Source organism: Penaeus monodon, chromosome 26 (genome assembly GCF_015228065.2).
Source record: "Penaeus monodon isolate SGIC_2016 chromosome 26, NSTDA_Pmon_1, whole genome shotgun sequence".
Lineage (NCBI taxonomy): Eukaryota > Metazoa > Arthropoda > Malacostraca > Decapoda > Penaeidae > Penaeus > Penaeus monodon.
The window spans coordinates 12,632,684-12,659,912 of record NC_051411.1 but is presented as its reverse complement, the minus strand read 5'-3'; the positions used below and the strand labels follow the sequence as shown (position 1 = coordinate 12,659,912).

At 51.3% G+C, this 27,229-nt stretch overlaps 1 protein-coding gene across 4 annotated transcripts in view; it reads left to right on the top strand.

The window, feature by feature from the left end:
- Positions 1–27,229, top strand: part of LOC119589934 (cytohesin-1-like) — a 90,792-nt gene that overhangs the window by 15,775 nt on the left and 47,788 nt on the right. Inside the window, exon 2 of one of the 4 annotated variants that reach the window (XM_037938598.1) lies at positions 482–1,106. The exons of 1 other annotated variant lie outside the window; for it this stretch is intronic. In XM_037938598.1, coding sequence (XP_037794526.1) covers positions 909–1,106 — 198 coding nt within the window. In that variant the 5' untranslated portion in view covers positions 482–908. Of the gene's footprint in view, positions 1–481; positions 1,107–15,818; positions 15,935–27,229 lie in introns of those variants that run through there. 2 more of the 4 variants (XM_037938596.1, XM_037938601.1) reach the window with 2 other exon arrangements.

Below are 27,229 nucleotides of genomic sequence, written 5' to 3'. Positions count from 1 at the left end.
TTGGCAGCGCTGTTTGTGGACTGGGGGAGGTGGAGGAAAGAGATGGAGGGAAGAAGGGAAAGGGAAGGGAAGGGGAAGAGATGGGAAGAGGGGTGGAGGGGAAGGGAAGGGGGGAGAAGGGAAGGGGAGGAGAGGGAAGGGGAGGGGAGGGAATGAGAGGCAGGACATCAAGGAATGAAAGAAGAGAGAGGGAGTGAAAGAGAAGAGGAAGGGAGAACGAAGTGGTCTAAGTATGCTGAGGGGATAAGAAGGCTCAACGGGCGTAAGATAGATGGAATGCAGTGCTTGCAGTGAAATCCCTGCAAGACTGCTTGGCGCTCCTACCTGCCTAATCCTGCCCTGGGGACGTGAAAGCACACTGAGCAACTTACATACTTGTAAAGCTACCAAGGCACTTTGAGAAGCATGTGCAAACACTATGCGTGTACCTTATCTGTGTATATTTTGATGTTGGTCTTATATTTATTGTTATTGGTTACAGAATATACAGCTGTGCAATACCGAAACTTGTGTTGAATCGTGTGATCCAATAGATTAGCCTCACTGAACTGTGTTCTTCAGCAAATTGGTCAACCTCTGTGGGAAAATGAGAAAGATGACAGAGTCGGTGGGTGCGCGCGAGAGATGATCCCGCTCCAAGATGCTGGCCCCCACCTGGCCGAGATCCGGTGTGGACTAGCGTCGCGTCGCCTACCTGGACGTGCCCGGCCGACGTAGCGGGGATGTCCGGCGTCACCTAGCGGGCTGCCACTTCCCGTGACCTTGTTGAGTGACATTCGTTCCCCTCCGGTGGGCCCACTTGCGTTTGTGTGAGCCGGAGGAAAGAGGGAAATATTTTCTGTGAGTGGAGTGATCGATCAGTGGATAGTGAGTGCCCCGAGCAAGAGAGGGCAATAGAAAGCGCCGCCATGACGTCCACGATCCGAGGGTACCTGACCCTCCGGCGGGGCGGCAACAAGAAGAAGAAGCAGCAGCAGCGTGGCAACATCGCCGACCTGTTCTTCGGCGTGTCGGCCACCTCCGTCACGCCCGTCAGCCTGGTCTCGCACCGCCACTCGCGCTCCTTCCTCGATCTGCGGGACCTCGGAGAGGACGCCTTCAAAAGAGTACGTCACCGGCGGCCTCTTCCGCCGCCGCCTCTTTGCGTTCGTGTGGCTTGGCTCGGGGGAGGGAGGCAAGGGGTCTTTGTGTTATTATAAGGTTGTGTTTGATGATGCTTTCTTCAGGGTGGATGTCTTTCTATATTTATTTCATGTTTTTTAATTAATTATTTTTTGTAGCGCCCACACTGATTTTAAATGATGGTAAAGAGTCGGCATTGCATTTATCAGTAAGTATTGGGTTGGTCCTGGATTTAGAACTATTTCATAATTTCCTCATTTTCCGTCCTTCTGTATTTCTATCACCCCCCCCCCCCCCCTCGTCACCGCCCTTCCTCGTACGATATGCGCATTCCTCGAAATGTCGGGAGGAACGTGACGCATGTACCGTCGCCTCTCGTCGAGAATAGCAAAGAGTCCTTACGAGGGATCGATCGGGCTATTTTTATCCTCGTTTTTTTCCTTGGTGTTCAACGGGAGGTCGAATCGCTGCCACGCGCTTTCGGGCTGGTTTGATCTTTTGTTTTGAGGTTTTTGTTCGTCTGTTTGCTTGTTGCGGCCGGTTAGGCAGCAGGTGGACGAAACAAAGTTGAAGAAGACGAACTGATAGATAATTAAAAAAAAAACGATTTATCGCGGACTGATAAGATTAAAAAGGCGTTCAAAAACAAGTATGGGAGTGATTGATGTCCGCCGTAGACAGCGCGGGCAGGTCATGGCCGCCAGCTTTCGATATTTTGCTGTTATAGAAGTTGAGACGAAGAATTTGAATGGATTGGGTTGATCTGCCGCGGCAGTTTCGCAAGGGCTGGGAGGCGAGAGAGAAATAGGGAGAGTGAGAGAGAGGGAGAGAGGAATAAGGGGAGGGAGGTAGAGAGGAAAAGGGAGAGGCAGGAAGAGAGGATAGGGGGAGGGAGGGGGAGAGGAATAGGGAGAGGGGACTAGGAGAAGGGAAAGAGGAAGCGAGAAAGGGAGAGAAGGGGAGTTAGAAAGAGAGAACGAGTATTGTGCGTGGGTGGTGGTGTTATCTACCCCGCGCCTGGTGAGGAATTCGTCGCGCTTATCGTGTCTCCAGCTCTGACGTCACTCGAGACGACCGGTATCTCGCCGATCGACCGGGACAGCGATACTAACAGATAACATTGATATGGGGTGATGGTCCAGGGGATTGCCTTTTGTGGGTAGGGGAATAGGGGAGGGAGCCAGGGGGTGTTACTTTGTATAAAATGTAATGGGGCGATGGGGGAGGAGGGAAGAGGGGAAGAGGGGGATGGCAGAGGATGGCAGTTCCGGCTCGGGTAGAGAGGAGAAAGGAAATAATTGTAGAGAAGCCACAAGGGAAGAGGAGAGGCCAGGGGGGGTAAGTCGGTCGGGAAAGACAAGACGGAGAGTAAGATAAAACAGGAAAGAAAAAGAGAGAGAGAGAGAGAGAGAGAGAGAGAGAGAGAGAGAGAGAGAGAGAGAGAGAGAGAGAGAGAGAGAGAGAGAGAGAGAGAGAGGATCGAGTCACAGCGGGCAAGGGGGTATATAATTAGTGCCACGAAGATTAGTGCCATGATCCTCCTATTTCTCCTTACACCCCCCCCCCTCCCCAGGCTCTACCCATTCCCGGTGAAGCGGAAGTTGGGCTATTTGTGGCAACGCGTTTAGCAAGGCAGCGCCAAAGGGAGCTAAAGGGGAGCTATTACGAAGGGAGGGAATAGGGGAAGAAACAAGAAGGGTAACTGGGGGTTAGAGCGAGAGAGTGAGTGAGTGAGTGAGTGAGTGAGTGAGTGAGTGAGTGAGTGAGTGAGTGAGTGAGTGAGTGAGTGAGGAGTGGGAGTGAGAGTGAGTGAGAGAGAGAGAGAGAGAGAGAGAGAGAGAGAGAGAGAGAGAGAGAGAGAGAGAGAGAGAGAGAGAGAGAGAGAGAGAGAGATACGCACGCACGTAAATACATTTATACATTATTATGCATGTGCAGTATATATATACACATACATTTGTATTATATACAAATATATGTGTGTGCATCCATTTTCGTATGTATTTATTTATTATTATATACATATGTCTATACATAAATCTCAAGTGGATGTTGTGAAGAGTTGGTTTCAAGAGAGGCAAGTTGGGGGCGAGCCATCAATGGCCGGCTTGTTGGAGTATTGCAGGATTCTCTCTCTTTCGCCTCATTTTCGGGTGCTGCGGACATGCTTTGCTGTGGGAGGCGGGGTTGGGCCTCGTACTCGTGGCGCCCCTTCAGCCGGCTCGCTCAAAGGGCGCGCCGGGGTGCAAGGGGAGGGGAGAGAAGAGGGGGAAAGGGCGAGGGAGGAAGCGAAGGGAGGGGAGGGGGAAAGGGGAAAAGCGCGAGATGAGAATACGAGAGAGAGAGAGGGAGAGAGAGAGAGAGAGAGAGAGAGAGAGAGAGAGAGAGAGAGAGAGAGAGAGAGAGAGAGAGAGAGAGGAGGGGGGGGGGGGTTCTAACGCTGGGAGAGAGAACAAGGGCTTCAGGCGGGCATCCAGACGGGCAAGAACATGCGGTTTGAAGGAAATGCCCCGCTACCAACAACGGCAAGGGGGGGGGGGGGGTCACACCATCTGATGTGGATCTCTCTCATGTAATGTTATATACGAACAGATGTTCATGAATTAGATCAAATGACAGTAGTTGTGTTTTCCAGCAGATGTCAATTTAAGTAGTTTACAGGCCAGGTGTGGATGTGTTTAGCCGGTACACACGTGGCCAGATGTGTAGGCGTTACCTGGATAAGCGCATGATAATGGTCATCTGATTTTGTGCATGGCCGCGGGCCCTTGAATTGTATCTGACGGGGATATCACACATTCTACAGGTGGTCAAACGTATTGTAATGACCAGGTGTGTTTGCAGCCAAATGAAAGATATCTGCTTGTGGGTGATTCCTATGCATATTGCCACAGGAATCTGACGCCCATTGGAGGCGTATTATTATGCCTTCGTCAAGTGCCTCCCCTTGGAGATGGGCGGCGGCGGCGGGTAGCAGCAAAGGGCAAGGGCTGTGCATGGCAGGGGGGGCGAGGGGAAGGGGGCAGGGGGCGGGGGGCAGGGCGCACACAATGGGCACAGAACGGGGTTAACAGAGGGAACTTTCATGCCGAGTCAAGACACTAGTCAGGGCCTGTGGCTGGCCGGTCCAAAGGGGAATCTTCTCGGCGCCGCTTTGATGATGATGATGATGATAATGATGTTGAGGATGAGATAACAGTGGTCAGTTATTGGTGGTGGTGCCGGAGATGGTGGAAATTGGTGATAGTGACGATGATGCGAGGCGTAAGGAGAGGGTAAAAGGTCGTTGCACCACAACGAATATGGTACGCCCAGTTTTTTTCCCAAGCGAGGGAGCCTTGACATGAGGAGTGTACGGGGGAGGGAGGGAGGACGGAAGAGGGAGTAAGGGCTTTTAGAATTTCCTTGTCCTTCCCCTCCCTCCCCCCCTCCCCTCTCTTCGTGCACCATGTGTGCCGCGCTGACATGTGGCTGTCCCATCGTGGTCGGCTGGCGAGGGTGGGACGCCATGTGGTGCCATGTGGCGCGGGGCAGGTACACTGGCTGTCTGAGCAGAGCGGATTTCACTCTCGAGGGACTTCATGCGTCAGATTTTTTATTGTTTATGGCCTTTGTATCCGATTCGCTGAAATTATAGCGAATCGTAGCTTTATTAACTGATAGAAAATAATTATAAAAAAGATAATCCCGGAAGCGCACAACTGCCATAAAGATCCTACTAACGTGATCCCCCTCTCCACTTTCTCACCCCCCCCCCTTCATGTGTCTGCCCTGGCCTTACTTTTTCCCCCCGTGTCGTGGGAGGCCACGTGGGGGACGCGAGATGCCGGGGACGGCCGTTGAAAACACGTGGATCCTGTGAGTCATGCGGACGGAGGAGGACGAACGGGAAGTGAAGAACAATCCTCGGGGCACACGTGTACGCATGCACGTTTGGGGGCACGCGCGCGAGGTAATCCCCGGCGAATCGTGATGGTAGGCGCGCTCGGCCGGATGTCCCCGTGCGTCGTCACGGCACCCGGTGGGAGGGAAGGGCCCGAGGAAGGACGACGCGACGCCTCCGTGGGACTTGGAGCTGACACGGCAGAGAGCTGATTCTTTCTTTCGCTCTTTTTATCTCTGTTTTTTAAATCACTCTCACTCTCCCCTTCCCATCTCTCATCCTCTTCTACCCCCTCCCCTTCCCCTCTCCCTGTCAAAGGACGAGTGAAGGGAACAGCTTCACTTCAACGCAAACGACTCCCTCCTTAGTAGACTTCCATCCGGGTCATTTCATCCGCATTGACCTGTCTTAAGAGTCTTCCATTAGCTTTAATGGGCTTAATGGAATCTCATTATTGACTTGCGATTATGTGAGGTCAGTAACCCTTTTCTTCTCTGCGTTACCGCCTCTCGGAGTACAATGTTATTTAGTAATATTCGGTGGCATTTTCACATGTCATGATGGGTGAAGGTATTGTGACGAAATGGTAGACTTTCAGGGCAGATGAAATGTCTAAGCATTTGGTAGATTCGTATTTTGAAATGATGTTTTTTTTTAATTATTTTTATGTTTTTGTAAGAGTTTTAACGATTTTAATGAGAATATTAGGCTAACGCTATTGTTTTCCGTTGATATCTAGCGCTCATGAGTCACAACCTGCTTTTAGCATTTAATTAATTCGAGATCATGACTCCATGGCGTTATCGTTGCAAGCCTGGTCATGCAAGGTGGCGCAGGGGCTGAGTGAGGAGCCAGGGGGCGGGGGAGGGGGACCGGAGGACGCGTGCACTGCCTGACATAACCTGACGACGGCGCGGCCAGGGGGACGAAGAGAGTTCGGCCTCGTTTTTTTCTTGGTGTATTTCTCGTTTTCTTTTATGAAAAGTTATTTCGTATTTGTGTGCCATAATTTTATATGATCTTTTTCCTCTAATGTTTTATCTTATTATTATTATTATTATTATTATGTTTTCAATATGTACATTAAAAAAAATCTCTTTGTCGCCTCTTTTCTTTTCTCTTCCTGTTCCAAGCACCTTCATCCCAAGTGCTAAACACAGATTGCCTTGGGCGTCGAAGAGAAAAGAGATTAGAAGAAAGGTTCAGAGAAAGAGAAAGAGAAAAAAAGACGTCAAACAGTAGCATCCCCTTTTCTGTTTCGCTTCGTCGCGCGTTTGAATTCGTGGCTCCCGTCAAAATGGCCGTTATGCTGTTATCGATACTTTGATGACGTAATGCGATCACGGGCAGGGACAAATGCGTAAGCGGATCATGCAATATTGCATATGCAAGAACCGTGGCTGTGCAGAGGGGCTGGGATGCTGCCTGGCTCGTTATTTACGTTTTTATTATTACTATAATTGTCTCTCTTTTTGATTGGTCATTTGACTTTTCCGCCATCATAAACCTAAAAATGTTTGTCCCTTGAAAAGAAGAGGAGGCAGGAGGTGAGGTTGGGAGAAAAACAAGAAGAGAAAGAAGAAAAAGATAAGATGGTGGGAGGGGGGTGGAGGGGGAGGCGGGTGATGGTGTACTCTGGCCGGCGGGCGTGCGTGGGCGTTCCAATCCGCTTAGAAGGTTTTATGAATCATCACGTCGCCTGCCGTTACGGTGATGACGCAGTGATGACGTCAACGTGTCCCGCTGCCGTTTAAATTTTATGTGTGTGTGTGTGTGTGTGTGTGTGTGTGTGTGTGTGTGTGTGTGTGTGTGTGTGTGTGTGTGTGTGTGTGTGTGTGTGTGTGTGTGTGTGTGTCTTGGTGTGTTGTATTGATATTTATAGATTCTTTAAAGTTTATCTACTTAATATTTGATATAATTAAATTTTATCCTAATCTGTTTTTTTTTCTTTTTTTCAGGTGAGTTTCCCGTTGTTTCTGTTTTGAGAGCGGAAGGTGAGTTCCTCTTTTTTTGACATTATAAACTTTTTCCTGTGTGACAGTTTCCCTAATATTTCCTCAAACTTTGGATTTTTTCCGCATTTTCTGGGAATCGCGTGGTAGTCTGTTAAATGTATATTATCTTTTCCACCTTGTCCATCCGGAAAATTTGTATAAGGATTCATGTATTAATCTATTTATTCATCTACTTACTTTATTTATGTTTTTTGGATGACCAAGAGGCCTACCCTTGTTGGAAATACTTAGGTTTATGATATCCTCGGGTTTAGAAAACGTGAAGCGAGAGGGACTATGATTTGAGTGAGTCTCCCCCAAATTGTGCGAAAGAAAACGGGCTGTGGCGATTGTGTTGGTGCGACTTCCGTAGTCTTTTATCTTTAGCTGTCTCTCCGATTTTATCTGATTTATTGATGGTTATCTCGTGTTTTCCTTTCTTTCTTCATACGGAAGGATTATCGGTAATCCATGTTTTTTATTTATCTGTCAGCTTGGCTTTTAAACTGGAAATTCTTAATAGTCTTGTCACCTGCTGCGTCTCACGCTGCCTTCGGAGCCCTCTGGCCGCCTCGCTTAAATTCCCATTAACGTCCTTCACTTCTTCCTTTTTGGTTTCTCCTTCCTCTTTCTCTTCCCGTCTGCCTTCTCCACTGCTTTCTCGCTTTTCCTCTCTTCCATCTCTTCGACTTCTTGGGCATCTTCGTTAATTGGCCCTCGCTTATGGGTATCATTTCCGTTAGTCAGAAATGCCCAATAAATTTGCCAGATACCCCCCCCCCCTTCCTCTCCCTGACACACCCCGCGTAGGCCTCGACTGTAGGCCTACCTCGTCACGCCGGGCGGGCACCTCATCGCCTTCCGAGCAAGTGAGTGTGTAATTGTGTCTACCTCAGGGGGTGTGTGCTTTGCCCCCCCCTCCCCACCTGCCCCATCCCCCCATCTGAATGTTGCTGGAGGGGATGTCCTAATGGGGAGGCGGGCCTTATCGCTGGTGTTAATTACGAGGCTTAGGTGTGCTTCACGCAGGAGGGGAGGAGGGGGAGGGGCAGGGGCGGGGTGATAAGATTAATCTACTCGTCGGGAAATTTTGTGTGTTGAACGGCGTGTTTGCGGTGTGTATTTGCGCGCGCGCACGCACACACACACACACACACACACACACACACACACACACACACACACACACACACACACACACACACACACACACACACACACACACACACACACACACACACACACACACAAACACACACACATAATTTACCTTCAGATATTTACATAACCACACTTGCTCACAGATTTACGCATCCACACGCACGCAGACTCCTGGCCTCCGCACAAGCGAGATCAAGAGCACGCGACCTTGAGGGTTCAGGGAGTGAGCCAAGCGTAAACACAAGAGCCGTCTTGTCCAGTCGAATCCGCTTTCTTATTCTCCTTCTCCCTTTCCCTTCTCTTGTGCTTTCTCTCTCTCTTTTTATTTTCCTTTTTTCCCTTCGTTTCGCTCTGTCTGCCTGTGTGTATGTGCGTATGTCTGTCTATCTGTTGATGCTCCTCGTTTCTGCTTCTTGTTCTCTCTCTCTCTCTCTCTCTCTCTCTCTCTCTCTCTCTCTCTCTCTCTCTCTCTCTCTCTCTCTCTCTCTCTCTCTCTCTCTCTCTCTCTCTCTCTCTCTCTCTCTCTCTCTCTCTCTTTCCCTCCCTCCCTCTCTCCCTCCCTCCCTCCCTCCCTCCCTCTCACCCTCCTCCCTCCCTCTCCTCCTTACCCTCCTCCCTGTCTTCCTTTCCCTCCCTGCCTCGTCCGTCTCCACCTCAGGATCCGTTCTGCTTTTAGATTTGAAGCGAAGTGGCCCTCGGCTTGTGGCGAAGGGCAGCCCGGTGGTGGCTCGCATGGGGAGGCAGCCAGAGTGGGGTTTTGAGAGGGTGGAAGAAGTAATCAAGAAGGGCATAAGGGGGAGGACGAGGAGGGTGAAGTAGGGGAATTAGGGGAAGGAGACGAGGATGTGGATGGAGAAGAGAAGGAGGAGGAGGGAAGGAAAAAAGAAGAGGAAAGCTGGGTATAAAAAGGGTAGAGATAGGAAAGGGTAGAAGGGTGTAGATTCGCTCTTAGAGGGAGGGGGGAGGGGCAGGGTGGCGCGACACGTTCCCTCCCATCACCCCCTCCCTCCCCCCGTCGCTTATCGGAAGGTATCAAGGCCCAGGAGGGTGTAATGGAGGGCCATCCATCCCGCCGGAGACACAGGTACGCGCCGAAGGAGAGATGGTATCGCGGTTGGGTATCGCTGCTGCCACACGTGACCTTTTTTTTCTTTTTTTGTTTACTTTTTTCGAATAAACGGTTATAATTTGACTTAAGGTAATTTGTGTTTTGAATGCCTTCATGAGAAAAGGGGTGTCAATAAGATAGTGATTTTTTTATGAATGGCATTGGTCATTATTACTGTTGGTGTTGTTATTATCATTGCTCACGCTTCATTTTTACGAACTTTATTCTTTATCAATCATGTTATTGACTGTGTGTCGATAACAGCAACACAACGGATAAGAGAAGAGGGTAGGATCGTAAAATGTGAACAGTTGGCTTTCTTCGCAATGCCAATTCGTAGAGCTGTAGTTGCGGTGTTCCTTGAATTGGTGACGTCATTGTCTTCAGCAACAGTGAATGCAGAACGCGTTTACTTAGGAAACATTCCGGACGTCACTGCGTTGTTTTCGACCCGCCTCGTTATCTTATTTATCTGTCCTTTTTTTTCGTTATTTCTTGGGTGCGGTCGCGGGTGTTGCTCAATCTTCTACTTCTTTTTTGTTTCTCTTTTATCTTTTTCGCTTCTTCCCTTCCCCACGTCCTCTTCCCTCCTTCGCTCCTTCCCTCCTCCTCTCTTCCTCGCTCTCTCTCTCTCTCCTCTCTCCTCTCTCCTCTCTCCTCTCTCTTTTCTTTTTCTTCTCTCTCCCTCCTCTCTTCTTCCTCTTTCCCCCTTTCTCTCCCCTTCCTTGTCTCACCATTTCTTGCCTCTTCACAAGGGAAAATTACGACCCGTGGGAAGCTGCCCTACATGTTCACCTAATTACGCGGTGTGTGTGTGTGTGTGTGTGTGTGTGTGTGTGTGTGTGTGTGTGTGTGTGTGTGTGTGTGTGTGTGTGTGTGTGTGTGTGTGTGTGTGTGTGTGTGTGTGTGTGTGTGTGTCTGTGTGTGTGTGTGTGTGTGTGTGTTTACCTCATGTTTTTGCATGCCTTTCCTTATCCGTCTTTCTTTATTCGGAAGCTCCGGCGAATAGACTTTGCATGCAATGGCCCTTTGCATGAGGAAAGGCGAATGCCAAACTACCAGTGACGTCGGTAGATTGTTGCAGTCGTTTGACGTCATGCGTGGCATGCTCTGCCATGTGAACGTTGACCTGGTGACCGAAGGAAAGCCCCAACGTCATGCACGGCCCGGGCGCGACGCCAGTGGGAATGGCGGGGGTACGGCCGCCGGAATGGGTATGCCGGGCACGCCGCCGGCCGGACCGTGGCGAGTGCCGTACGTGCTTCTGTGCAGGCTTCGCGGAAGGACGTCGGTGCTTCGGGTTAACTCCGGCCGCCGCTCCGCGCGCCGGGGAAAAGCAGCGGTGCGGCGAGATGAAGAGAGGCTAGGGGGGGGGGGGGTAATGGGTCGAGGTGGCAGTCGAAATCGGGATGCAACATCGCCGAGGGGCTTTCACCGGCAGGAGAAATTCTTCGCTGGAAGATCGCCTCCTTCTCCCCCATCCCTTTCCCACGCGTGCACTGGCTCGCTCGGAATGGCTCTGCCATCACTCATCCGCCGCCGCCCACCTTTCGCCTGCGTGGCCGGAGGCGGCGTGCCTTGTCCAGTGAGTGCGATGTAAACACGCCCCCGTTATCGGTATCCCGGGCGGCGGCCTTGTCGCGTCCCGCCCTTGTAAGGCCGAGGAATCGCCCGACATCCTCTTTAGGACATCATCATTATCTGAGGAATGCGCGAGACGGGCCGGGGATGCTCGCCGACGACTTTCGTGCCGCGGGCGGGAGTGGGCTGCCGGGGAGCGACGGAGGAGGAGGCGCCGCGCGAGCCGCCTCTCTCTCGCTTGGCCTCTTCTGTCCCTCCATTAGTCTTCACCTGAGTGTGAAGATTAGTTCTGCGAGAACTTTTATCTAATGTATTCCGTGCATTTCTGATAATTGTTTCCTTCGTGTATTCTTTCCCTTCATGTATTTTTTCCCTTCATCTCTTCCCTTATTCCACCCTTCCCTCCCATGCTTCCTTATCCACAGCCGTCCAGTTTCTTTCGTTGTTCCCCTCCCCCCCTCCTGCTTCTCCGCCGTCGCGAGTGCCGCCGCGCCTCCGCCGTGGTGCGGTGGCGCTGCGGTCGCGGGACCCTGCTTTCCCCTCGGCGGACGGGCTGTGATGGATGGATGGGAGAAGTTAATTTGGTTCCGCTTTCCTAATTTGTATGAGACGTGTTGACGGGCTGCTCCGTAAGTACGAAGTACGAATGTTAGTCGAAGAAAAGTACGCATGATTTATGTTTCAACGTTCTTTGAGGAAAGTTTGGGCGGATACTCCCGAGGGTCGTTGGGTATTCAGCAGGTGCGCGGAGCCTCATTGGTAACCCGCGCGGGTAATCATCGGACACAGATACCAAGCTGCAAGGGCGAGGCGAGGCAGCAGTGAGGGGACGACGTGAGGGACCGAATCGGGGGGTTGACGTCACCAGCCAGCCAGCCGGGGACCTGGAACGCCGCCTTGAATTACTAGGCGGGTACCTGGAATTTCGCCTCGAATTACCTGGCTGGCGTTCGGAAACGCGGGCCTCGGTTGACACAAAGGGGGGTGGGGGACGATGATGTGCGAGTTTTTCGCGCTTATTTGGTTGGTATAAAGGAAATTAAAGAGAGAGAGAGAGAGAGAGAGAGAGAGAGAGAGAGAGAGAGAGAGAGAGAGAGAGAGAGAGAGAGAGAGAGAGAGGGACAGAGAGAGAGAGAGAGAGGGAGGGACAGAGAGAGAGAGAGAGGAGGGGGACAGAGAGAGAGAGAGAGAGGGAGGGACAGAGAAGAGAGAGAGAGAGGAGAGAGAGAGAGAGAGAGAGAGAGGGAGGGACAGAGAGAGAGAGAGAGGGGAGGGACAGAGAGAGAGAGAGAGGGAGGGACAGAGAGAGAGAGAGAGAGAGGGAGGGAGGGACACAGAGAGGAAGAGAGAGAGAGAGAAAAAAAAATAGGAGGGAAGGAGGAAGGGAGGGGGGTGAGGGAGTTGCAAGGACGAAGGGCACTCAGGGAGAGAGGAGGCAGGTGGCATCGGGCGGGAAGGATGCGCCCAGGGCCCTGAATGGCGCCTGGACTCGGATCCTTTGCGCGGAGCAAATCCTTGGGCCACCCTCTGCCTGACCCGGGGTTTTGCGTGGGTTGAGGGACGCCCGTAGGAGTGTGGGCGTGAGCGGCGGAGGTGCGGTTACATACATACCGTCGCCCACACTGGAGGTTGGGTTTGCAATATCCGTTTTTATTTGGGGGTGTTTCGACTTTGGCGGATGAATTTCACATCAAAACAATGGTGTTGGAGGAAAAGACCTTGATATACTGACAGACAAACACATGCTCATATTGTCTATATTTTATGTTGGTCCTTTATTTTTAAGATAATGCTTCGTTTACGTTGACGGAACTAAGGGTATGTATCGCAGACGGAAGGAAGACCTCCATCATGTGAAGAGCGTGTGTCGAATCAGAGGGGGAGATGGGGGTTAAAACAATCATATTTTTAAATGAAAGGGCCCAAACCCTCTATAGATCGGGGAAGGAAAAAAGGGGGGAAAGGGAAGGGGGGGGGAATTTTGAATTTAAAGGGCCCCGGGGAGAGAAGGGGGGCCGGGGGGGGGGGGAAACCCCGGCCCAAAGGGCTTGGAGATTTTGGTGCGGGAACCTTTTGGGCCCCCCCCTTGGAGGGGGCGGGGGAGGGAGGAGGGTTGGGCCTGGGGCGGGGATTGGCGGAAACAAGGGGCCCCCAAAACGGGGTTTGGGGGAAAACCCCGAGGGGGCGAGGGGAAAACCAATAAAAACAATGGGGGAAAAGGAAAAGATTGAAAAAGGGGAAACAAAAGAAGGAAAGGCCCCCCTTTTTTTTTAAGATGGGCCGGAGGAGGACAAAAAAGGGGGAGGGGAATGAATTGAGGGGGGAAGGGGAAAAGGGGCCCCTCCAGGGAAGAGGGAGGAAAGGGGGGGGGCCCTCCCCCCCTTAAAAGGATGCCCCCCCCCCTTTTCCCGGGACCCCCCGGATTCCCTTTTTCCCCTCCCCAACCCTTTCCCCCTCTCCTTTTCCCCCGGGTTTTGGGGGGGTTTTTTCCCCCCTGGGTTTTCCGTCCCCATTCTTTCCATTCTCCGTTCCCCCCTGGGGGGGGTTGCCTTCCGTTTTTATTTTTTTCCCCTTTTTCCCTTTTTTTCCTCCCCCCCGGGTTTAAAAACCCTTATTTTTCCTCCCCTGCCCCTTTGTTCTTTTTTTTTCCCCCCTTTAAATTTTTTAATGTTTGGGTTTCCCCCCCTTTGGGGGCCCCCCTTGGGGTTTATTTGTCCCCCCGGGGGCCCTCCCCCCCCCCCCATTTGGGGGCCCCCCCCACCCCCTTGGTTTTCCCCCCTCCCACCTCCCCCCCACCCTCCCCTCCCCCTCCCCCCCCTTTTCCCTTCCCTTTCCCCTTTTCTGACTTCCTCCTTCTTTTCCCTTTCCCTCTTTCCCCTCCTCCCAACCCCTTTCCCTCTCTCTTCTCTCTCCCTCGCTCCCCCTCCCTCTTTTTTCTCCCCTATTTTTTTCCCCCCCATCGGGGGCCCCTCTCTTTCTCTCTCTTCCTAATCCCCTCTAAACCCCTCCCCTCTCTCTCCCTTTCTCTCCCTCTCTCCCCCCTCCCCCCGCTCCCCTCCCCTCTCTCTCCTCTTTTCCTCTCCCCCTCTCCTCTCTCCCCTCTCCTCTCTTTCCTCCCTCCCTCTCCCCCTCTCCTCCCTTCCTCTTTTTCCCCCTCTCCTCCCCTCTCTTTCTCCCCTCCTCTCTCCCCTTTCTCTCTCTCCTCTCTCTCTCTCTCTCCCTCTCCCCCTCCTCTCTCCCTCTCTCTCACTTCCGTTTCTATCTCCCTTTATCTCTCAGTTTCCCTCTCCCTCTCCCAGCTGTATGTTGGCCTCCGCCGTTCACTTGCCGCCCTCTGCGCTTCCTCTTACCTGCTGCAACTGGCGTATGTACCCGCGACCTTCCTGCCCTTCCTGTTCAGAGCACCCCCCCCCCTTCTCTCTCTCTCTCGCTCTCCCCCTCCCTCTCTCTCTCGCTCCCCCTCTCCCCCTCTCTCTCCCCTTTTCCTTTCTCCTCTCTCTCTCCCCTTTTCTCTCTCTCTCTCTCATTACTGATAAACTATGACCTTTTGTGTAGCTATTTGCGGCTAGGCGAGTCATTTCAGGGGTTTGATCTTATAAATACGAACTATTGATTTTTTTTTCATCGTTTTTACTATTTCCCTTTTTTTTTCCCCCGGTCTCCCAAACCCTTCCAATTTTTTAAAAATCTTTTTTCGTCTATCTTATATTTTTCCATCTTCTCCCTCCAAACTACCCGGGTCCCTCCCCTCCCTCTTCTTCTTCTCCCTCTCCTCCTTCTCCTCCTCCTTCCCGCTCTTACGCCCTTGCTCCCATCTTCCCCCTCCCCCCCCCTCCGGACACACGCGCCGTTGCGATCCAAGTGGTTAAAGAAAAGCCTTTTGTTTACCCTCGACGGGCGAAAAGAAACGCTAATAGCCAAGAGCTGGTCCTGGCCGAGCGCCGAAGAGGGCGAGCGCGTCCGGGGCCTCAAGCACGCGAAATCCTCCTGGTGCTTGATAAATGCTTGCGCAATCATCGTACTAATGCTGACTGTTTGACGTCAGAGCCTGCCGGGTTTGCTGCAGTCGAGTGCCATTGTTTCGCGGACGGATATGTTCGGACGGGCGGTGTGGGGTGGGGGTGGGGGGTTAGTGGAGGAGGGACGGGGGTTGAAAGAAGGGGGTCCTTTTTTTTGGAGGGGGTTGGTTTTGCTGCACCTGTGCTTGGAGTGCGCGTGGCGAGGCGCCCCCCTTGACGCCTGCCCCTTCCCGGGCCCCGGGGGGTCCCCCTGGGCCCAGCCCAAAAGAGGGATATTTACCCCCCCCTTTTCCCCCTCTTTTTTTTTTTTTTTTTTGGGCTTTTTGGAAAATTTTCGCAGAAGGGGGGGGGCGGCGTCAACGTCTCACTGCGGCCTCGCATGAACTTGCCAACCTTTGGCAGGCCAGGCGTAAGGTCAGCGGTAAGGTCGCACCCCCTTGGCCCTTGTTGCACCTGGACTGCAGGGTTTGTCTTTGGTGCCATGTGGCGCGGCATACGGACACAACATGACGTGTGTGGGGGAGGGAGAGGCATGTAGGAAATCCGTTGCTTGAGCCATGCTTGTGCCACATGCACGATGGTCTTTGAAAAAAATGATCTGCGTTTCATATGTAACCTTCAGGAAGCTACTGTGGTTGCGGGCGAAACCTCTCTCTTTTTGTGAGGCCGCATATTTGCACTGCTCCTTTTTGTTGCAGCTTCGTCTGTTTGAGGAGCTTGATTTTGGTGATTCTGGCATCACATGATGCGGGCTCGCACACAGTCCAAAGGCAAACCCGACCAACAAACAATGGAAGAAGAGGGCGGCGAGCGGCCCTGACCGTGGCAGGACCCAGTCTGCGAGAACAGACTCTCTCTCTGGACTGCCTCTCCCGCTGCCCTCCCTCCTCCCTCCTCCTAGCGCAGCGCCCCCGAGCCCTCCCGCCGCCCGCCCGCCCGCCCGCTCGCACCCTCACCGCCCTGCTGGCCAGTTGGTACACAGACGGTGACGAGTGCGGCCGTGACTTACCCGCCTTCCGCGTCCGCGTAGACCTCGAGGAGCTCGTGCGACTCGTAGTGAGGACGAGTAAGTGTGTGCGGCAAGGCGTTTGGAGAGGCGGAGGCGGAGCAGGAGGAGGAGGAAGCCGAGTGAAAAGGGACCGGATGTGTGAACACTGCGAGGAAGCAGGAAGACGAGACACGAAGGGGATTTGTTATTGTCTGCGGGAGACGATCAGCTGAGTATATCGAGGAAGTGAGTGGTGATTGCGTGGCGTGATTTGAAGGATCGCTGCTTCCCTTCCCTTCCCTTCTCCTGCTCTGTCGTCAGGTTGCGGAACCTCCGTGTCACGGGATAGTGGGACGTGGAAATTTGCTGACAAGTGACGTGTTTACGAGTGTTTTCGGAGCCCGGGGAAGGAGAGGCTTTGTGTCGACGAGCGAACGGGGACGGCGGCAACGGCGAAGCAGGTCACATGTCGGAGCGTGCATGCCTTCCGTTGAGTGACGGTCTCGCGTGGAAACCTCCCATCGTTAGAAATTGGCGCGGAATCGATGCAAAACTCACGACAAGGGAAACTTCCTTCGGAGTGGGAAGAAGAAAAGGCGATTGCGTAATTGTGGGTCGAGCCAGTCTAAGAAAGGACCCACATCGAATGGTGGGCTGAGTGCGTGTGCATGATGCATTTGTGGAGTCGACTGATATATCAAGCCGCAGGTTTATCACCTCGTGACTCGGGGGCGCGGGATGCACTGAGCTACAGCTTCTCGGGCACCCCGCCCTCCTGCTGGAAATTCAATACTGGATTTACGTCATCGCAGTAGCGCTCATGGTGGAGGAGCGTGATTTTCACGGTGAAAAACATGCCCCTTGTGTGAGTCGTGGCAAGGTGCTTCCATCGGAAGAGGGACAAGATCGATGTACGCTGAAAATAAACGCACAAGGAGAATTATCAATCAGCGCACGCGCGCGCGCGTAATTGCAGCTGCAGGTGTATAAATAAATACGGATAAAGATGCACTCCCACAAGCAAGGCAGAGGCTATTATACATTTAAGTAGAGCTTCCTAATGGATAAATGGGGCTGGGATAGGTGGCGTGGACATCCTCTTTATGAGACGGATTCCTGTAGCGCTGGACGCAGTCCTCGTGTGCTTGCTTGTGTGGATTCATCCTTTAGTGTGAACGTCTGTTTTTGTTTCTATTTGTCTTTGTTTACATGCGAAGAAGTGTTCGTATCTGCGTTCCTGTTTTTTTGACTGTATGTTTATCTGCGTTTAGCTTCGTGTATTGATCTAACAGTATCGCCATCGTGCAAATAGGCGCGTTTGCTGCTCCCTCGTTGACACGTTTGAGGGATTGTCGACCCCCTTCCCCACCGCCTCCCCACCACCTCCCCTTCCCCTCCCCTTCCCCTACACCTCGCTTCGTACAGGGGCAGGTAGGAGGGGAGGGGTGGGAAGAATGGGTAGGGAGGGGAGGAGATGGAGCAGGTAGGTGAGGAGGGGAAGGGAGAGGTGGGGAGGGAGCAGGGGAATTATGCTAGGGGTTTAAAGAGGAGATTTGGCTTAGGGGAGGGGGTAAGGGGGGGCCGTTGACCAAACGAATAGCAGTCAAGTGGCCAGGATTGGTGTTGAACGGAATTACGCCGCAACAAGGACTGCCAAAGCACGACATCGCGTGTGTTTGTTTGTGTTGTGTTGTGTTGTTGTTTGTCTCTACGGAAACAGATAGAAATAGAAATACAAGCATGAACATGCAAAAGATCCCCACGACACAAAAATGTTTCCCCGGTTTGTGATCTGTGATGCGTGGAAAGCGACAAACGAAAAAGGATTTATTTCTTTCCTTCTGGCAATATATCCATCGATTATAGAGTCATTTAAGTCACTTACGAAAAGCGTTTCAAGTCTTTACAGTGACGGGCTGACTTTATAAAAAGGCTTTTTCTTTTTGCCTTTTTTACGCTGAGGGGCAATTCTCGTTTGATGTTATTGGATGTGATTGTGCGCGGAGGGCAGTCGTTGGAAGCTGCTTCTTTTTCTTCTCCTCCTCCTCCTCCTTCTACCCTCTTCTTCTTGTTTTTCACCTGCCTTTTTTCTTTTTCACATCTTTCTTATCATGAACATCATCAGCATCCTCATTTTCTTCCTCGTGTGTCGGCCAAGCATCCGCACACCCAGTTCATGACTGAGCTCACCGGTCACGCATGGCCCGCCACGCATGACCCTGCATGACGCGCATGGCTCCCCTGGCATGCCCGCCTGCGCCTCCTAGGATCGCCTTCCGCCTCCTGCCGTCGTGTCGGCGGGGCTTTCATCCGAGGAAACTTGTCATGGCCAGGTCTGTCTCGCCGCGCTCGCGCCCTCGCTCTCGTGGCGCTTATTTTACGTCATTAGATTTTCGTTATTGGCGGCATTATTGGAGCTGAAAGTTCGTGCGGGAAGATCGTTCTGAAATCGTCCGGGTAATAAAGTTCTGCATGACCAGTTTTGTATTCCTTCTTTCCAGTTTTTGTTTTATCTTTTTTTTTTCTTTTTCTCTCTTTTTTTCCTGTTAAAGTAGAAGTTTTGTTTTCTCTTTTCGCATGATCTTTTGAAAAGGGCTTCTGAAACGAGGTCCTGCCAGATCATGCGAGGTCGCCGCTCCTGCTTGGCACTCGCGGCTCGCTTGGCACCCTCGCTCCGGTGGCACTTGCGCTCACTCTCGAACCCCTCCCCCTCTACCCCCCTCCCCTCCCCAACCTGCCCTGCGAGAGGGGGGGAGAGGGAAGGGGGAGACTAATGCACACAATTACTAGAGAATGACCTGGTGGAGGAGGGTGGGGGGTGGGGGTGGGGGGTGGTGGAGGGTGAGTGGCGGTGGGGTTAAAGCAGAGGGTTAGTGGGGGTGGGATGGAGTTAAAAAGGGGTGAAAAGAGGTGGTTTTTGGGGGGGAAGGGGGGAAAAGGTGTTAGTGGGGGGTTTGGGGGGGGGAAAAGGGGTGTGGAGGGGGGTTGGGGAATACCAGGTCTTGTTTTTGGGGGGGTTTTCAGGGGTCAGGATGCTGTGGGGGGGGGGAAGGCACCCCGCGGGGGGCCGAAAGGGGGAGGGAGGGGGGGGGGGAGAAGGGGCTTTGGAAAAACCTCTCTCTCTCTCTGTCCTCCCTTTTTTCTCCCCCCCAACCGTTCCTTCTCTCCTTCTTCTCTCTCTCTCCTTTTCTCCCCCTCTCTCTCCTCTCTCCCTTTTTCTCCTCTCTCTCTCCCCTTTCCCCTCTCTGCTCTCCTCCTCCCCTCTCCTCCTCCTCCTCCTCTCTCTCCCTCTCCCCCCTTTCTCTTCTCTCCTCTCCCCGCTCCCCTCTTCTCTTCCCCCCTCTCTCTCTCTCTCTCTCCTCTCTCTCTCCTTTTCTGCCTCTCTCTCTCTCTCTCTCGTCTCCCCTTTCCTCTCTCTCTCTCCTCTCCCTCTCTCTCTCTCTCTCTCTTCTCTCTCTTTTCTCTCTCTTCTTTCCCCTCTCTCTCTTTTTTTTCTTTTTTTCTCTCTCTCTTTTTTCTTCTCCTCCTTTTTTCCTCGTTTCTTCTCTTCTCTCTCTCTCTCTTCTTCCCCTCTCTCTCTCTCTCTCTCTCCCCTCCCTCTTCCTCTCCCCTCTCTGCTTCCTCTCTCTCTTCCCCCTCTCTCTCTCCCCTCTCTCTCTCCTCCCCTCTCTCTCCTCTCTCTCTCCTTCCTCTTTCTTTTTCCTCCTCTTTTTTCTCTCTCTCTGTTTTTTTCTTCCTTTTGTTTTCGTTTTTCTCTCTCTTTTTTTCGCCTTTTTTTCCCTTTTTCCTCCTCTCTCTCCTCTTTTTCTCTCTTCCGTTCCCCCTTTCTCCCTTCATTCTCTTCTCTCACCCCCCCCCCACTCCTCCTTTTCCCCTTCCCCCCCCCCCCCCCTTCCTCTTTTTCTCCCCTTTCCCCCTTTTCTTCTTCCTCTCTGTTTTTTTTCCCCTCCCTTCCCCCCTCTCCCTCCCCCCCTCCTTCCTCCCCCTTCCTCCCCTCCCTCCCCCCTTTCCCCCTTTGCCCTTTCGGTATCGTTTCCACTTTTTCGTTTTTTTGGGGTTTTTTCCCTCAGTGGTGTTTTTGTTTTTGGTTTTTTTTTTTTTTTTTTTTTTTTTTTTTTTTTTTTTTTTTTTTTTTTTTTTTTTTTTTTTTTTTTTTTTTTTTTTTTTTTTTTTTTTTTTTTTTTTTTTTTTTGGGGGGGGGGGGGGGGGGGGGGGGGGGGGGGGGGGGGGGGGGGGGGGGGTTTTGGGGGGGTGGGGTGTGTGGGGTGTGGGGGGGGGGGGGGGGGTTGGGGGTTGGTGGGTGTTGGGTTTTGTGGGTTTTTTTTGGTTTTAGGGTTTTTGGGGGGTTTTTTTTTTTTTTTTGGGTTTTTTTGTTTGGTTTGGGTTCCCTGTTTTTTTTTTTTGTTTTTGGTTTTTCTTTTTTTAGGGGAGTTGTGAGTGGTCTCTCTCTCCTCTCTCCTCTCCTCTCTCTCTCTCTCTCTCTCTCTCTCGCTGTTCGCCCTTCGGTATCGTTCCACTGTTCGTTTGTTTTGGTTCTGTTTTATTCCTTTCTCAGCTAGCGTGATTCTTTCGCCATTATTTATCGGCCTTTTCTCCTCTCGCCTCGTCTCTGACTCTGTTCTTTGTTCTTTCATCTTCCTGGAACATCTCGATCCTGCAACTTCTGCGCTATTCATTGCATTCCACTTAGCCTCCTACAACCCCCCCCCCCCCCATCCCTCCCTCTCTCACCCCACTCCCGCCCGCTGTCACCCCACTCCCCGCATTCCGCACCTCTACTCGGCCCCAGTTTCGCCCCTCTCGCACACTTTCCCCTCTCTTCCTTTCGCTCCTCTCCTTCCCCCCCTTCTTCGACCCTTTCCTCTTCCTCCCCCATTCGCCCCCCCCCCCTTCCTCTTTTTCATCCCCCTTTTCGACTCCTCTTCCTATCGCTCTGCTGTCCCCACCACTCCCGTTCGCCCCTCTCCCTCACCCCCCGCCCCTGTGCCTCCCCCGGCCACCTGTACACTCCCCATCACCTTCCGCGGGAGGCTGGAGCAGGTGGTTGGCCAGGTTCCAGGTGCCGCTGGGGACCCTGAGCCTTGACAGTGGGGAGTCCGGCTCGAGTGTGTGTGTGTGTGTGTGTGTGTGTGTGTGTGTGTGTGTGTGTGTGTGTGTGTGTGTGTGTGTGTGTGTGTGTGTGTGTGTGTGTGTGTGTGTGTGTGTGTGTGTGTGTTTCTGAGAGTGTGAGTGTGTGTGTTTGATTTTTTTTTTTTGTATGTATTTTCCTGCCCTGTTATCACGGATATCTAGGAATAATCGCCAGTTAAAGAGTCTTTCTTTTTTCAGTACCTGATAATTTGCGCTTCTTGTATACCTTGTTTTGATTCGGATGCTTTTGTGAACGTTTCATGTTCAGTGAGGCACTCTCAGGCACTTTCCGTAGAATGCCGGACGCGTAAACAAACTTCCGGACGCGTAAACAAACTTCCCGCACCGATTGGCGATCTCGGTTGCCTCTTTTAATGCAAGGTGTTGCAAGTTTTGATGTGTGGCAGCGCGGGATAGATGCCGCCGCCGCCGCAGTGTGCCTCTGCAGTGCCGAGGGAGGGCCAATGGCGCTGAAGGAGGCTTGGGCTTTCGACCCCCTTAACCTCCTCGCTCGTCTCGGGAACAACGCAGAGGATTCTCGTTCGGACCGTTCAGGACTCGCGGAGGTGTGTTCGAACATGTCAACACACGTCGTCGATTCCTCTTTTTCTCCCCTCATCTTGTTCCATTCACGCACTTGTACCCCCTCCCCCCCCCCAAGGAGGACGTTTCATATCCGTCTTGAGTGAGCCCCTCCCTCCCTTCCTTCCCTCCCCCCACCCACCCCCACCCCCCCCACCCACCCCAACCCCGAACGACCCGTGGTTCCTGCGCGGGTTTTTAATATTTATGTAGAAAGTATGTGGAATTGGGGTCCTGCCCTCGGGAATGATAGCCGAGGTTAGGGGAGAGGAGAGAATAATGAAAAAGAGTTTCGAGTAATAAATGAAAGGATGAAAAACAGAGAATAGAAAACTGGCTATTTATGATGAAGATTGTTGGTGTCACAAGTGATAGGTCGGCCACCCCCCCCCCTCCCACTCCCTTCTCAATCCACGCCTATCGCCCCCCCCTCCCCCGCCCACATCTTTAAAGGGAGTGTCCTTTACGCGAGGGCAGGAAGGAAGGAAGGACGCGCAAGGAGGAGGGACCCTAAGGATCTTCTGCAACCACGGCGACGGTGCTGACGCGGCGCAGAAGGTGATGGAATCCTTATATATTGGGAGGGGAGTGGGGGTGCCTGTTGCTGGGGGAGGAAGGAGGAATAACGACTCGACGACAGCGCGACGACTCCGGGCACCAGGTCGTTGGGGTCTGCTCCTCCAGCCTCCGTCCAGCGTACATTGATTTTTATTAGGTTTGATTCTCCTGATGGGCGTGCGTGCGAGTATGCGCGCACGGGCATGTGTTCTCTGTGCTGCTTATTACGTCAAGTGTTGAGTAGATTTTAGTGCAACCCTTGCAACGGCAGGAGGAGTGGGTAGTAGCTGTCGGCGTCTGTGCCGGTATCTCAATTTTGGGTCCATCATTTTCTCATGTATTTGTTAATATTTATCACTGCCTGTTCTCTGGAGATTTTTTTAAAATAAAAAACTATCATGCTCGCGCGTTTGCGCTCGTGTATGTGCACTGTGTGCGTTGAGCCAAAGATTGATGGCGGGCAGCGCCGAACGCCTCTCGTGGAGGGCCTTCGGCAGCCGTGTCGGAGCCCCGAGCCGGCGTCCGAGGCGGCAGGAATGCGGCGCCCCATATTAGGCGTGTCCTGTAGGCTGAGGCGAAAGTAGCTGTGTCATGACCTTTTTCGCCGCGCCGAGGCCGATGCCTGACCTCAGGCCTATTCCTGAGAGAGAGAGAGAGAGAGAGAGCAGGGGACGCGTTTGCATAGGTTGGTTGGGTTTTCTTGCCTCTTTATTCAGTTTTCCCCTCGGCACGCCCCGCCTTCGCTCGGGTTGAACTGCTGCTGACATTTGCCTTGCAGATCAAATTCCTACACCTTTTGTTTGTTTTGTTTTCAATTGGCCCGTTTGCCGTGTTTATATATATATATATATATATATATATATATATATATATATATATATATACATATATACATATACATATATACATACACATATACACACACACAAACACACACACAAACACACACACACACACACACACACACACACACACACACACACACACACACACACACATCACACACACACACACACACACACATATATATATATATAATATATATATATATATATATATATATATTATATATATATACATATATATATATATATATTATATATCATATATACACATATATATATATACACATATATATATATACACATATATATAATACATCATATATATATACATATACATATACATATACATATACATATACATATACAAAATACATATACATATATATATATATATATATATATATATATATATATATATATATATATATATATATTATATAGATAGAGATAGATATATTAAATATAGATAGATACATATGTGTGTGTGTTTATTTATATGTACATACATATACATATATGTTTATATGTGTGTATGTCCACAGTCGCGGTCGTGCCGGTCCGTGCGTGCTTACGGGCGAAGAAGATGGCCCGCGCCGATCGGGACTTTCGTCGCTGGAGCGGATACCCGCGGGCGAGCCTCGAGCACGCCCGGCCGGCGGAGTTCTTGGGCCGAGTGAAAGTGCACGCGGCTGCATGCACCGCTGGTTGCCCCGCATTTCTCCTCGAGTGGGGGATACCTGGGGGGGGGGGGGTCGCGAGCAATAACGTGATTATTGTGAAAGTTTTCTCTATTGGCCGCACTTGGCACGAGCTGCCGTTAAGCACTGGGCTGCGGGTGCGGCCGCTTCGAACTGCGGGAAATTTTGCGGATGGCAAGAGGCACACGGAGGCAGTTGGTTCTCCTTCCCTTTATCTGTTTATCTAACCCTCCTTCTTCGTATCCTTTTTCTCTCTCCAGTGTATGTCCTACACACTCAAGATGAATGGAACATGGCACTGCAGTGGGATGACAACCCACAAAGTCATGCCGTGCCATGACTTCAAAGGTCAGGGGTCACGGTGAGGGAGACTTTAGTGCTTACCGACACCACCACCACCCTGTCCTTTACCCCCCCCCCCCCCTCCCATGCTTGGACTCGGCTCCTCTCTGTGCGAAGAAGACTTTGCCTGGCGCTGGGAACTGCCTCGTAGGGGGTAATAATTTCTCGGGGGCGCGGGAGGAAAGCGAAGTCGTTTTTGTTTACAGGGCTTAGTGCGTGTGGGAGAGTGCCAGTGCCAGGCGGGTTCATTAGGGACAGGTTACAAGGACAGGGGTTTTTAGAAAGAAAATGGGAAAATAGATACGAGATACGGTGTGCCAGGATAAAGGATGGAGAAAGAAGGAGAGGAGAGAGAGAGAGAGAGAGAGAGAGAGAGAGAGAGAGAGAGAGAGAGAGAGAGAGAGAGAGAGAGAGAGAGAGAGAGAGAGAGAGAGAGAGAGAGAGGAGAGAGGAGAGAGAGGAGAGAAGAGAGAGAGAGAGAGAGAGGAGAAAGAGAGAGAGAGAGAGAGAGAGAGAGAGAGGAGAGGAGAGAGAGAGAGGAGAGAGAGAGAGAAGAAGAGAGAGAGAGGAAGAGAGAGAGAGAGGAAAGAGAGAGAGAGAGAGAGAGAGGAGAGAGAGAGAGAGAAGAGAGAGAGAGAGAGAGAGAAGGAAAGAGAGAGAGAGAGAGACGAGAGAGGAGAGGGAGAGGAGAGGGAGAGGAGGGAGAGAGGGAGAGAGAGAGAGAGAGAGAGATAGAGAGAGAGAGAGAGGGGGGGGTGCCAATGGGCAGTTGAGCAAGTGGCTGTCTCTTTTACGATTCGCTGTTGGATTTGGATATTTTTAGTGCGTCAGTTGGCTTCTCAAGAGGCCAAAAATTATCGTTTTTGGCTTCCGTTGCTCAGCATGCAGCGCGGTGATCAAGGTTGCCCGGCGCGGCGCTCCTTCTCCCTCGCTCCGCCGTCGTCCTTTCGCGTGTCCGAAGCAGGACCCGGGAAGAAAGAAGTTAAATCCATTATAGATGATCGGTGTCGTGTTGGAGCCGCGCCAGGGCGTGCGGTCATGCAGGCGACTCGCGTGCTTGCGGAGGCCGTCCTTCCGCGGGTTGCTGGTAATGCTTCTTTTTCTTCCTTCTCTCTGTCTCTCTCTCTCTCTCTCTCTATATATATATATATATCTGTGTGTGTGTGTGTGTGTGTGTGTGTTGTGTGTGTGTGTGTGTGTGTGTGTGTGTGTGTGTGTGTGTGTGTGTGTGTGTGTGTGTGCGTATGTGTAAAAAATAATAATAAAAGAAAAAAATATATATATGTATATATATATATATATATATATATATATATATATATAACATACACGCACGCACGCACGCACGCACGCACGCACGCACCACGCACGCACACACACACACACACACACACACACACACACACACACACACACACACACACACACACACACACACACACACACACGTAACACACACACACATATATATAGATAGATAGATAGATAGATAGATAGATAGATATAGATATATATAGATATATATAGATATATACATATATAGATATATACATATATAGATATATAGATATATAGATATATACATATATAGATATACACACACACACACACACACACACACACACACACATATATATATATATATATATATAATATATATATATATATATATATATATTATATATATATATATATATATTATATAACATCCATCCATCCAGCCGCCCTCCCACGGGGAAGGAGAGAAGCAGAGTAGCAAAACAATAGCATGTTGTGTTCACATTCGCTCCACCTCATAGAAGTTCTCTTTAACAAAGTGGGTGTGACGAATGGCCAACGGAAGCCCACGGTTTTTTACTTTCTTTTTTCTTTGTTATTTACTCACTACGTTTTTTTTTTCCACTATAAACATGATTATCGAAATCACGCATCTCTCTTCTCCGTAGTCAGTTTGTTCCCCCGTTATCCCGTGAACGAAAATAAGCGGACTGTTTCCTTTTCCGTTCCATAATTAGAACGCGAAGTCTCATGCCTCGCGAGCCATTGCGCACGTACACACACGTACCTTGTTTGTCTTAGATATACTCGCTTTTTTATATAAAAATAATAAAACATTCGCAAAAGCATGACTAGTACAAAGTGAGCGAATGTGAGGCTGAGGTTACATAACACAGCTGGGTCCACTTATCTGCAGGTGGCTCTCGGGGAGGTGGTGCTAGCGAGGGGGGGAGGGGGGAGGACGAGGAAATGAAGAGTGTGGTGATGAGGGGTGCAAGGGGTGGGGAGGGGGGCGAGAAATTGAAGAGTGTGGTGACGGGTGGTGATGAGGGCGTGCAACGGAGGGGTCATTCGCGAGGGGGACGGGGAGGGAGGGAAGAAGGAAGGAAGAGGAGGTAGGAGGGAGGGAAAAGGAGAGAGGGAGAGAATGAGAGAATGCGAATGCAGTTTATGCGATTTGGTTTGCATTTTTGTATACCAGTCCCTCGTGGCGCCTGCATGTTTCCCCGTGCCTTGCCCTTTATGGAGTCCTCGCGTCGCCTCGGAATGCAAAATGACGGGATTGTCCGAGTTGCTGGAACCGGTTCATCTTTTTTTCTTCTTTTTTATATGACGGGTCTCGCTCGGGACGGTCGGAACGCTGTGACGCAGTATCCGAACCACACGGATCGCCCTCTCCTGTCTTCGCAACGCCGGACTCGGCCTCTCGGACTCGGCCTCTCGGACTTCTCTCGGTCCTTCAGCCTGTCGCGGTCTGTGCTCCCGGCCGATGCCTGCGTTGGAACTCTGTCGGGCCTTGACCCGATTTGTATTTCCTCTTGACTCCCGCTTCTTATCATTCTCTTCCTCTCTACTCTCCCGTTAACTCTCTTATTTCCCTCTTCCTTTTTTGTAACCGTCTTTACTCCATATTTTTTAATTTTCTCTTCCTTTCTCTCTCTACTCCATCTTCTTACATTCTTATATCTCTATCTCTCCTTCATCTTCTTTCTTCCATCTCCCCCTACTCCATCTTCTTCCTCTCCTCCCCCTCCTCTTGACGGCTTGCACCTCCTCCTGTCAGGTTGCCAGGTTAACATGCATCTGATGAGGCCGTTTCGTGCGCGATGATGCCCTCGGGATCTCGGACTGCCACTGGCTTGTGATTGGCTTTTAGACTCTATTTATGTGTGTGCGGGGCGTGTTCGTGCGTTCGTTGGTTGGTTTTCTCTTTTGCTCGG